We start from the raw sequence: 13,231 nt of genomic DNA, 5'->3' as shown, positions 1-13,231 counted from the left end.
CAGCCACATTAAAGGAAATAATTTTTAGAAAACTTGTGAAAAGAACAGTGAACAAGTAAGAGAATCATTAAATTGTAATAGTTGCCAATAATAGCTTTCCCTGGCTATTTAATTATTGTACCAAAGACACATGGGTGACATGTCTATCTCTCCAAAGACTGCTTCCTTAACATCTACAGGTATCCTCATTTAAAATTTTTCCTTTCAAATAATTGCACATTCGACCACAGCTTTCTGAAGACAGAATAGAGTAACTGGAGCCTAGGTTTACCATTTTAATCCAAAAACAGCAATGCTGTCAAACCGCAACAAGATCTTAAGCACTGCTGTTTTTTTTTTTTTTTTAGTTCTATGATACAGAAATAAATATAAATGGGTGTTTTACAAAATAAGCATGAAAACCCCTAGTGTTTCCAAAACTAAGGGAGAATGGCTCTTAGAAAGGGGTGTTTGGTATAAGATAGAAGACAAACTCAGCATTTGCCTAGTACAACACTCAAAATTTGATGAGATAAATTAGGTAGCAGATCCATCTTCAAAAGGCTGATCAAAGCAACCTTCCAGAGACGGTAGCAGAAGTCAGAGGTGGCAGTGTTAAGGTTTGGATCATTTTAATTTATTGAGGAACAAGTCAAAGGAAACACATGAAGTGATCTTTCGAATATGATCAAATAAGGTAGAGGAACCTAAAGAGATATATGGCTCAAATACTGTGTGTGACTCAAACTGATCAAAAGAATCTAATTTTAAAAGTGACAGATGACTCTTCGTGCTGCAGATTCTGTAGGGAAGGAGATTGTTGTTGAAAAGCAAAGAACTTTCTGAAATGCCAGTAGTACCCTGCTTTTTTTCAGGTTATTATGTTTTATTTTGTGAACAGGATATTTTTACAACACAGTACAAATGCAGTTGAGAAGACAGGGGCAGAAACAAGCTCCGTTAGTTTAAGGGTGGGACTAAATGGTAGACTCTGGATATTAAAGTTGACGTGACATTTCTTGAGTTATACACACAGGACAGACTGCAAGGCGTCTGTCTGGCCAGTGCCAGGAGGCAATGAGAGGCAGGACGTACACACAAGGCCTAGTGCATAAATCAGAGGACTTTGGCCCCACAGAATGCTCAAATAGAGATAAAAGAATGGTATAATCCAAGGAAGGATGGGGGTGGGAGAAGCATCATTTGGTGGTGTTTAGACCAAGACATTTGTGGCTTATGGGCTGTAGTAGTACTGGAGTATATGTGTAAGATCCATTTTCTTTTGTCATGAGCCACAGGGACACAACACAGCAAAATGCTTCTTGGAAAATGATCCTATTTTTAAGACAGAAGCTGGTGAGAGGTAAGTCTAGAGAGAAATGGAAACTACTTTCTAATTCTGTAACAGAATAGCTGCTCAGGTGAAGAAGTACACCCACAATGGTGAGAATCCCCAAAGAATCCAAGTGCAATAGGACACTGGAAACTCTCAGAAGAGAAAGGGTCTCCTTGGTCCTAAAGTTTTCTTAGCTCTCCTGGAGGGCCAGGGTGATGGCACATAGTCTCCACCAGGGTGGCCCCAAGGCTGGATGCTCCATTGCTCTGGTTCCAGCATTTCCTCCTTGCCACATACACATACAGGTGAAGTTGACCAAATGACTGGTGTCATGCCGACAGAGGCTGAAGTTCAACTGCAAAGCTGAAGGCTACAGACAGTCTTAAACATCTGACTTCATGGGAAGCTTCCTACAGCAATGGTGGCCACAGTCTGTCTGGCTTCCTGATGGGTGGTCCTCTGGCTGTCTGGGTAGACTCTGAAAAGATGTTCTTCCTCTGATGTAACACCTCCTCTTCTCTCAAAGTATGATATTCTGTCACAATGTACCCATGTCCTCATCCTGGTTTCAAACAGAAATAGCTCAGCTTGAAAAGGCCACAGTGAAGGATTATAAAGGAGTCAGTCAGTACAGAGAAAATGCCACAAATCTTAAAATGGATACCCTTTCTCATCGTTGGGCAGAGTTTAACTCCACAGGGCTGAGCATTTAAGGCCAAAAGCAGGTGTCTGAGAAGGCAGGGGTAGGAAACCTAGGAGAGGTCAGACTGTAGCTCAGAAGAGAGACATCTGATAGTAAGCCAAGCACACATGGACATTTCCATCCTTGCAACACCACGCAGAACAAACTCCCCCATACGAGTCCCCAGGCAGATCCATTCGCCCAATGTTTTAAGCTTGACTATAGAGAAATCAGCTGTGGAGGAGACTAAAAAGTTTCAACCACAAAATATTTGTTTTGTACTTGTATCTGTAATCGTTACAGAATAGTAGAAAAGGTTAGCATGAATAATCAAAGTTTTCAAAGTCTAACAGATCATTGCTCTTAAAATGTTGCCTAAGTATGAGCAGGCTAATAAGCCTAGCTGTCTGGAACTGTAGAGACTCCAGGCAAAGAGAAGAGACCAACATCATCATAGTAAAGAATTTAACCAACAAAGCAAAACAAAAACCCACAGAGGTGTGAAGCCTGACCCTCTGTGAGAGGGTCCACATCTGAACAACATGAAGGTCTGGTTACCTTGCATGAGTTTTTAAAAAACATGGAGGTAACCACCACATCAGAATAGTGTAGTCCCTTTGGGTTTGCATGAACACATTGAACCACTCAGGAGAAAACACAGATGAAGTGCTGGGTAGAAAAGGTCAGTCAATTCTCACAGCCACAGATCTGTCTGCAAATGATTTATCAGATTTAACAAAGCTCCCCAAGAAGTTTCATAAGCAACCTCAAGGCCAGAGTGAAATGTAAGAATTGCAGAGGTAAAAGCTGTGACCCCCACATTTCTTTTTCTTGTTTTCTCATTTTGGTCAACTTGGACTCCTCCCTTCTAGTCTAAGAAGGAAGCAAAGGGAAACTGTATGCTTGCCCTGCACTCCAAGACACTTCTTTTACAGAAAATGGGGTCCAGGTTGATGGGAAGTTACCCAAGATCACAGAGTTGGTCCTGAGCAAAGCCAGGATGAGAAGCAACTGGCTCTAGATCCAGTGCTCGCTCTGCTGCACCAAGCCAGGTACTCTGCCTGCTGACACCTGCTGTATGTGTGGTAAGCCAGGGCAGAAGTGAGTGGAAGCGATGCTGAGAGGTGACCCACTGCAATAATGTCAGTGGATGCACCTAATTCTTGAAACACTTCCCCCAAATCTCTTCCCATTCTTCACCTCTAAAATTAAGCTTTCCTTTCTACATGGGGAATTTGACGTCTCCCTAAAGTAGTCACTTCCCTGGTCTGGTTAGGGTGAGATTAAAATGCTGGAAGACATTGTGGTTCAACAGGAGGCCGTGTAGAGAGCTTTCATCCACAGGCATTCCAGGCTTCAATCACACAAAAAGGTTGTCTCTCTGTACTGAACATCAGCCTTCGTTAACTCACCATACTTGCTAAAAAGGCACCTCTGACAGATGATGGAGGTTAAGCACATCTTTTTATAATGATGTCCTGAAACATCACTCACAGCTGTGTTGAAGAAAGGAGCTGTGACCAAGATCAAACTTCAGTGGTAGCACGTGCCACTAAAGCTCAGTCATGTGTGCATATAGCAAAGACGCTCTATAAACGTGCTTGAGAGTGACTAGAGCAAAAACTATCCGCAAGGGATCTCCTGTTCTTTGTGGTTACTTTTGAGAAGCTGTCGACTGTGCCCATATCAGTGTTCAAAGAATGTTGGCCTCAGCTTAGGAAACCTTGTTCCCAGCAAGCTGTATGGTATAGAGTGGGATAAAGATGAAATGTAGATATACAAAGGAGCTCTTCCATACGCAGCAGGGTCTAACACAGAACCATACACTCCCCGGAAGCTACTGCTATGGTACTTCAGTGTGCTTTAAAAACATGGTGAGATCAGATAGGCTGTTGAATGAAGGAGGTCCTGGGGTTCTGGTTTTTTGGTGACACTGAGTGAATGTACCTTTTCACATATCCCAGAAAAATCTAAGTCTCTGTCCTGAAAACCTTCACAAATCCAGCATCACCAAGATTACGGGCCACCTTCGAAGAGGACAGGATCAGTTAGCATACTGCGTGTAGAAAGCCACTTTAACTCTCTCGATCTGGTGACATAACTTGATAGCAGGTCCCAGCTTCAGCTCCATGCACTCCTGCACTGTTGGGAGAGTCAGCAGTAGGAGTGCCTGGCCATCAATGTCCTGCCAGAAAATAAAGGTGGATTAGAGCAGGGGCAGTATACACTTCGGGACGCATTTCTTCAGGCTTTGTCCTGGAGCCAAGTATGTGAACAGTCTTCTTTAATTTCATGTAATCTGAGAGAGTACTGGCAGAGATACCAGCTTGGTTTGATGACTGTCTAATCTTTGTATTAATAAAATAATTTTTGCTAAGAACATTTTGGCTTCTCTAAAATTCTCATGCCTACCTTTGTGGGTACAAAATTCTGCAACAGGTGGGCTGCTCCAGTAATTGGAACCTCCCTCACCAGGCCAGGTCCTTTCTATGCTAATTTGAGCACTAGAAAAGGGCTGTCTACTAAAATAGTAAAAGCTCTCTTACTTCTCTCCAAGATCTGACATTTCACCACCAGGATGCGTGAAAAGATACTAAAGACAGATATGTCAACTACCAGCATGGTTTTCCCTAGAGGAAAACACATGCACAGATGGATGTGGATGCATGCACAAAACAAGCACACACATCACATCCTACTATGTGTGCACACCCACTTGGGCCACGTCGAATTTCCCCACTGCCACACAGCCATAGAGATGGCATGTATCATGCCCAGATCATCGTTTACAGACTGGAACCAAAGCCAGTGTAGTATACCAATATAGTACCCTATGAGACATCTTTAGTAGAAAGTCTTTCAATGCAAAAAGCTATCCTGCAAAATTGGTAGAGCAAATGGATCCACCAGCTGCACCAATGTCAATATAGGGGCGACACAAGTATGCAAAAACAAGGTAACAGGCTACCTCCAAATCAACCCAAGAGCTCTAGCAATAGAGCCCAAAGAAAAGGAAATCAATGAAATGCCTGAAAAAGAATTCAAAAGAATGGTTTTAAGGAAACTCAGTAAGACACAAGAGAATACAGATAGACAATACAGTGAAATTAGGAAAGCAATTCATAATTTATATTTCAACAAAATGATGGAGATCATGAAAAAGAACCAAACCAAAATCTTAGAGCTGAAGAACGCAGTAACTGAAAGAATTACAGTTGAGAGCCTCCATAACAGACTAGATCAAATGGAGGGAATAACTTCTGAACTCAAAGACAAATCTTTTGAAATAATTGAGAATTGGGAGTGGGGTGGGGTGGGCAGAGAGAGAGAAAGAGAGAAAGAACCAGAAACCTATAAAAATAACATTAAATGAACAGATTTAGGTTTTCTAGATGAGAGGAAAAGCATGTGGAAAATCTATTTAATGAAATAATATGTAAACTTGCCAAATCTGAGGAAAAATAAGGACATTTAGGTTCAGGAGGCTCAAAAGACAGCAAAATGGCATGAAACAGTCAAACCATCAAAAGTCTGAATCAAAAAATTCTAAAGACAGCAAGAGAAAAGTGCAAAGTCACATGAAGGGAACCCTTGCTAGACTAATAGCGGATTTCTCAGCGGAAATCTTACAGGTCAAGCGGGAAGAGGTGACACATTTAAAATTCTAAAAGGAAAAAAAAAAAACTGCCAACACAAACACTATCACAGCAAAGCTATCTTTAGAAATGAAGGAGAAACATCACAGATCTGTTTCCTCATTCTGTTCTACTTCACCCTTCTATAACTACACACAGGGTCCTCTGTCATGAAGATACTCGCTAAAGGACTGTTAAATTGAAGAAGGGCACGACACCTCACTCCAAAGCCCTAGATAATTTCACTAGACATCTTTGTTCACCTGCTTGTTTCCTATAATAATCTGATTTGTTCACAGAGATGTCACCTGATTCGGTTATTGAGCATAACTACAAATACTCTTCCTATTTCCCATTTCCTCCAGAGGAAACAACTGACGGTCACAGAGACTGCAGCCCCAAAGTAAAAGATAAAAATTAATGGTGGTAAGCTAAACTCAGCTTCCCAGAATTTCTGCCACTTGGAGAAGCCTTACACTCACAGCTCCCATAAGCCACACGGATTCAACAGTCATTTGACATTGTACAGGCCTGCATTTCAGACATTGACTAGGAACTAGCTGTACACAGGGTGCTTACTTTCTTAAACCATAGTTTATTTGGCTGTTTTGAAAATGTCTAGAGCATAAAACCAAAGTGTCTATAAATGATGGTCTTGAGAAGACTAGTATCAAGAGTAAACTTAATTTATCATCTGATCAGGTTCAAAGGACTAATATTAAGAGAGCAAGAATAATTTATCACACCATCATCCCCCAGGCTACAATAGTCCCTATTAAGTATGGCAGCAATAAAAATTAAGCTTTACCTTAAAAAGTATCAGTGCAAGTGCAATTTATTATTTTTAAATTATGGATGAGCACTAGCTATGATATATGGAGCCATAAGTCATGTCTCAACAAAGACTCATTAAGTGACCTTATCAAACTCCAAATCAACAGATCAGTCTTGTATTCATCTTGAAAGATAAATGAATAAAACTGTCAACATATTTTTATGCTATATCTAGAGCTTTTTTTCCTGTACTTCTCCGACATGTTATTTTACTTTTCAGAGGCTCCTGCCAAGGCTGACTATTGTAAGGGGGAACTGGAAGTACTAAGAAATAGCCGTTTGGCTGAAGGTCATGAAGCAAACACGGGAAGACCTTTGGCCTGGGACCTGTTAGCTGACTTCATGGATAGAGCCAAATATGCATATATTATACCCAAGTGGACAGATAGTCTTAGGCCTAAGGATGCAAGGGCTCCAAAGCATATGGAGCTTTTTCATATCGTGAAAATTTACCTCGAGGCAGTTAGCTGGCATGATAAAACTGTGACACAGGTGGCTCTATTATTATGGTCAATGAAATCAGCAGAACAAGACAGACTAAAACGGACTTACTCTTAGGAGAGGGATGTTTATTTTTGACATGGAAATTCAGGCCCAGAAAAGCTAGCTGTACCACACAGATAGGCAGAAACAGCACTGGAACTAGAATTATGGCTTTGTGATACTCATCTCTGAGGGGGGTATTATAGGTCAGTTCTAAACAATGACACTTGGTCACGATGGTCACACTTGGACATTTATACTCAATTAGATTTGAAAATCAGACCTGCAATATATATGTATAACTCTTTCTCTACAATTTCAGTGAAGGTGGCTGGCATAAGCATGTACTTCACTGAACTACACTCTCTGGAGACCCTCCTACGGAACCCAGCAAAAACTCCCCCCAGGAGACTCCAGACATCTGAAATGAAGCAGGCAAGTAGGCAGGCTACTATGATATATAGAGAGATTAATGTATAGACACTGAGCCAAGGGTTAAAATAGGATAGGTACCCAAAGCAGCCTTACAGAGGTGTCAAGAATGACTTCAGAGATTAAATGATGCTTGGTTTGAGACGAGTAGGACCAGTGGAATTATCAAGATGGACTGATAGAAGACAAGTAGCTCACTGGACCATGGAATTTCAGGGAAGTAGGGAGACAGTAAAGGTGAAATTGTGACAGCCAGACAGCCACTAAGGAACTTGGAACTTATTCTGAGGTACATAAAAGAAAACAATCTCTCTTTGGTGACTTTTAACAGTTAAGTGACATATCAGATTTGACTGAATTAGGAGAAGGGAGGGAAAGGTATGAGAGATTGAAAGGAGTGAGATTTATTAGGTGGTCATGAAACTGAGCCTTGCTGGGAGACATTCCTGGCCCAGACTGGAGCAACACTGGAGGCTCTGACAGAGGTCACCACGAATTGAACGGATGAACTACACACTGGGAGAAACAAGTTCCCCTCACATATTCACACAGAACTGACCAAAGGTGATAGCAGTATTTGCATGGACAAAGAACTCCTATAAACCAATAGAAAAAAGACAAAACTATAGAAATGTAGGCAAAAGGCATGGGTAGCTATTTCACAGATGAAACAAAAATGGTAAAAACTTAGGAAAAGATACTCAACCTCATCAGGAATCAAGGAAATGCAAATTGAGTCCACAACAAAATATAACTTTATACATACCCACATAAATTACAAAGTCTGACAATACCAGGTATTGACACAAAAGTATACATAAGAGAAATCCCTTCCCTACTGGTGGAAATGTAGTTGGTTCACTGTTACAGAAAAACACTTTTGTACTACCTAGCAAAGGTACAGGAGAGGAAAATCAAACAAAAGCATAATAAACACAAACTTAGTATAGCATTTACCTCTGGTGAGCATCAAGCAGATGAGATAGAGATGATGAATCCCTAGGCTAGATCCAACGGGGTGGCCAGAGTCCAGCTTCCCCACATCTGCATTGTATTAGTATGCTCCATGTGCACACATGTCACATACATTCTTTGCTTTTCCCAGTGAAAACATTTTAGTGCCTCTATATCTTAGAAGATGTAATTTGGCATTTCTTCCTGGTTTTCTTTCTGAAATGCTTTTAGTTTTCTCCATTTTTCTAACACACCTCAACTGAGGAATTAAATCTTAGTTTTCGAGGAAGGACTAACAAGCCTTGTTGACAGTTGATTTCATTTATTTGCAAAATATTAATTAAATATTGACATATGGCAGAGACTGAAGTAGATTAAAAAAAGATACAGGGTCCCTTCCCTGCTGGGGAAGAAACTTATTGTTCAGGTAACCAGGGAAGAGCAGCACCTTAGCAGAACTAAGGTTACAAAAACTGGGGAACACTGAATGCTGGGCACATCCCTGTCCCCTGGAGAGCCAGGAAAGTCCTCGCAGAGGACATACACTGTAACTGCCTTCTAAGAAGGTGTTGATGTGGGGAAGGGATTATTGCTGGGTCGTTTGTTTCCCTGGTTCCATCCTCCACACCTAGAAAGAAGCCTACTTGGCACATAAGAGGGGATCCTGTATTTGCTGAATGAACAAATGGGGGAAATTGGCTTTGGTACACTTAAGTGAACAGATGGGTAGTGGGGCGATTTGGAAAGTGGGTAGGAGAGGAGAAGAGGGTATTCCTGGACACTGCACACACTTGTGATGGGCTCCTGCAAGGGAGGCTTTGCTAGCCATAGCTGGAACACAGCACTGAGTTCTTGCCAACAGAGAACCAAGGCATAGCCACGGGAGGGCAAGTCGTCAGCTCCCAGAGAATTCTCATTCTTTTATGTGACTTTTACATGGGAAGAAAGAAGGAAGATTAAGGGTTAGCTCTTCAACTGACTATTTTCTCAAAATAAAAACTGACATCAAGGCTGGGTGTTGTGGCTTGAGCCTAGTTACTTCAGAGGCTGAGATACAAAGGATCGTGGTTCAAGATCCACAGAGGCAAAAAGTTAGTGACAGCCCCGTAAGCTGGGTGTGGTGGCCTGCACATGTAATCTCAGCTATAAGGAAGAAGGATCGCCGTTCAAGGCCAGCCCTGGCAAAAACACAAAACCTTATCCAAAAAATAACTAAAGCAAAATGGGCTAAGGCTGAGGCTCACGTGATAGAACACCTGCCTAGCAAACCCAAGGCCCCGAGTTCAAACCCCAGTACCGCCCAAAGAACAAAACAAACACGAAAAACACTCACATTTAGTAATGAGGGTTAATTTAAGGTCTCCAGACTCCCAGACAAAATCTTGAAGGCTGCCTCACTTTTAGTCTTTTCTAAACTATTGCAGGGCTTTATTTATTGTAAGGAAGACTTTGTGGCACCAATCCTAAATGCTGGGTACTGGAGTTTTAAAGACCACAAACTCTTTCCTAGACAGCCAAAGTACTTGTGGGAGAAGTCACATGCCTTAAACCAACCACGAAGATGAGCCTGTTTGCATACCTGGACAGCCTGGTTCACCTCCAGAAACTATTCTTTGAACACCAAAGACTTGCCTGCTGGGACAAATGAGTTACATAACCAAAGTCCCACAATTTACTGTGGCTGCAGCACCAAGGTAAGCAGCCACATCCTGGTGTGGCACTCAGCACGCAGTCACACGTGTGTCACAAAACATGTGAAATGAAGTTAGGCCTCTGATTAAGTGCTAAAACCGCCTTCTAAAATTGGATGAAGAATGTAGTCTCTTTCGTGGGAAACCTCATGCCCTGACACATTTAGGAAAATGCATTGACAGACACTCTGTCAGCTGTACCTACCATGCCTGTGCTCCTGTGGTCATCCGTCCAGCCTCCTAGCCTGTTCCAGGAGCCTCAGTTCCAACTCCACCTCACTCTCCCCCATCTGCAAAGCCCCTGGCCTCTCCCTTTGTTAAGCTTTCCGGGTTCAATGCTATCTCTTCCCTGATTTCCCTGTTTAAAACTATCACCTCGCCTTTGCTAATGACACACCATTTTATTCTCTTCTGTGTGTGTGCCAATTGTGCCCATGTCCACATCCCTGGTCAGTCTAAGTACTTTGAATGCAGGCCTTCTTACCCATCTTTGTTTTCAGTCATGCAGAGGTGACTCTAAATGAGGACATGTCTTGCACATAACTGGCTCTAAGGACATCAAGGGCCTTTTCAATTAGCAATCCTCTCTAGACTTGGACAAACTGATTATGGCAAGGTCTCATTCTTCTGTCATATTCCCACAAACTGGCACAATGCAAGTGTGTGATCAAATAATGGTCTAAGTGATGAAGGGCAGGAACAGAAAGGGGAAAGGGCGCGGGATTTGGAAGAAACATTTAAGGAACCAAAAATAAGTCAGGGCATCTGTGAGCTTCCTTCCTACTTCCTACATTTGGGGCTTCCAGTGGAGACAATTTTATTACAGTACATGCATTTGAACCTCCAGTACTGGAAACAGTGGTGAGAGTTATTAAGACAGACTGGGTGCAAAGTACTCAGCATTTCTACAAAGGCAGAGATATGTCCATCACAAGCCTAAGTAGCAATTTTAAAATGTTTTTATCAAGAGAATTTAGAATGGCGTTATTTAAAAAGAGGCTTAAAAAAATAGCTAACAAGCAAATTCCATCAGTCTAATATACTCCACTAATTCTCTTTTTCCTTTTGAATCTATATGCCAGTGACAGAACAGTCACACTTCGAGTTAGGCAGAATTCTGCAAACAAGGAGCGAAATAACAAGCTAAACACTAGGTACCCATATTTATATTCTCTAAATTACACAAATCAAACCCATCCCAGCTGTGGTTATGACTTCTTCAAAAGAAAACAAATGAGATGAGGGGAAAAAAACTGAAAAACAGATTCTACAATAAAAGATATTGGGGTGCTTTGATAAAACTTTTCAAATAAGTGTTCTGGTCTCCATACCCTCCCTGATCCAGGACAGGGCTCCCTTGCCTGCTGTTCATCATGGGGCAAGTGGCATAGCTACAGAGACACCATGCAGCCTGGAGAATGCCACAGAAGAGTGATGCTTAGGGACCTGAATGGCAACTCTCTCACCTGGTCAAACAGATGCCCCTCCCTGTCCAGCCCTGCACAGGGTCACTAATCCATCTTCAGACTTTCCCAAGGAGAAGAGCAAGTGTGAAAATGCTCTAACCCAACTTCCTCCTGCTCAGCAGGGGTGAAAGCCCTATGCTGAAATGGGGTCTTGGATTTGAGGTCACAGTTGGAGGGGAAGGAGAGTCCATGTTCCCAGGTGTGAATTTCAAGCATAAGCAATCAGGAACAGAAAAGCACATGGAGGCCACACCTTTGAACTTCTCCAAGAGACCATTTATTTACCTGTATTGCACACAGAAACCCTTGGACACCTGTAGCTAAGGAGAAATAAGAGCCGGATGAAATGCCTACTTGCAGGAAGCTGTGTGTGCAGCAGGGGGAAGGGTGTTAAGGCTAAACCACCTGATTCAGTATAGAGATCCTTCAGCTTACTTTCCATCTGGGAAGAACGAATCAAATGTGGATTTAGGGGAAGTGGCTAAAATGAAACTTGTCTGTATTCGAGCTGCTGAAGGGCCTATGGCTGTCACCTCTAGGTTCTCAACTCATTTTCCCTGTTCCCTACCTAGTATAAAATAGAATTCTTGGGTATTACCATTTTGAGAAGACCATGCTGCCAGCACACTAGGCCTCTGATTTCCACATTGCTCACTGAAGGGAGCTAGGATTAGCCGAGTGACTATCAGACTGTCACTGCCATTGAAGGACTGTGGCAGACCTCCAGGGACTTTGGGATAACCCCAAGCTAACCCTGTGTTGGACTCTCTCTCAGTGCAGACTGTATGTAGCCAACACTCGCTCTGCCTCTCCACAGGGTGGGAGAAAAGGGTAAAGAGAAACAAAATTGGGCAAAAGAGAACACAGACATGACACTGCAAAATGTGGAGGAATGAGGGATGAATTAATTCCACGTGTTTCATGGTAGCCTTTGTTTTAGTTTGGAAGGAGTCTGTCTTCTTTTCTCTCATAAATTATGTAGACAAAACATCAGATACCACAACTGAGGTAATTTTTACAAAAATGCTTCTATAGAATTCAGAATGGCTGGTAGATCACCTGTTACATTAAACAGAATCATCTTAAATAGGTACTATTTTTTTAGATGGTTTGAACTCAAGGCCTACACCTTGACCCACTTTGCCAGCCCTTTTCTTGTGACAGGTATTTTCAAGACAGGGTCTCGCAAACTATTTGTCCAGACTGGCTTTGAATTGCAATTCTCTTGACCTTTGCCTGTTGAGTAGGTAGGACTGCAGGTGTGAGCCACAGGCACCCAGCAAAATGTTCTGATGAGTGTAATATGTTTATATTTTTGTGGACTGGGGTTTGAATTCAGGGCTTCACACCTGCAAAGCAGGTGCTCTATCACACCTCCAGTCTGGACTACTAATTTTAGAGAACTGAAACATGACAAAATATGCAACATGGAAGTTACACTTAGCATATGGCAAAGTGATACTGCTTTTGATAGAGTTCCCTTTAGGATTTGGTGGCTCCTTAATGGTGGTATCCAGGTAAAAAGAAGGGAAAAGAGGAGAGGAGAGTATCAATTAGAACTAAAGCTGTAAATGATTATGAAATGTTTTTATTAAAGTAAGCCACTAATTTAGGCAGTAGGCTTTTCCTAAGCCAACTGACTCACAAATAGGCAGAATGTTATGTAGAGTTGTGTTCGGTTTTTAGTTTAGATGTGTGGATTTTTACTGCATAATGTACATGTTTGCAGTATAGAATTA

At 41.9% G+C, this 13,231-nt stretch overlaps 1 protein-coding gene across 7 annotated transcripts in view; it reads right to left on the bottom strand.

Annotated features, from left to right (window-relative positions):
* Positions 1 to 307: 307 nt before the first annotated feature.
* Sfmbt2 (Scm like with four mbt domains 2) overlaps positions 308 to 13,231 on the bottom strand; it is a 201,636-nt gene continuing 188,712 nt past the window's right edge. For 6 of the 7 annotated variants that reach the window (XM_074056710.1, XM_074056709.1, XM_020182797.2 and 3 more), the window contains one exon: positions 308 to 4,182. In XM_074056710.1, the coding sequence (XP_073912811.1) occupies positions 4,042 to 4,182 (141 nt within the window). In that variant the 3' untranslated portion in view covers positions 308 to 4,041. The remainder of the gene's footprint in view (positions 4,183 to 13,231) is intronic. The other variant, XR_012442179.1, reaches the window with a different exon arrangement.

This window comes from Castor canadensis, chromosome 15, assembly GCF_047511655.1.
Source record: "Castor canadensis chromosome 15, mCasCan1.hap1v2, whole genome shotgun sequence".
In the NCBI taxonomy this organism is placed as follows: Eukaryota; Metazoa; Chordata; class Mammalia; order Rodentia; family Castoridae; genus Castor; species Castor canadensis.
This window is presented reverse-complemented; position numbering and strand designations above follow the sequence as displayed.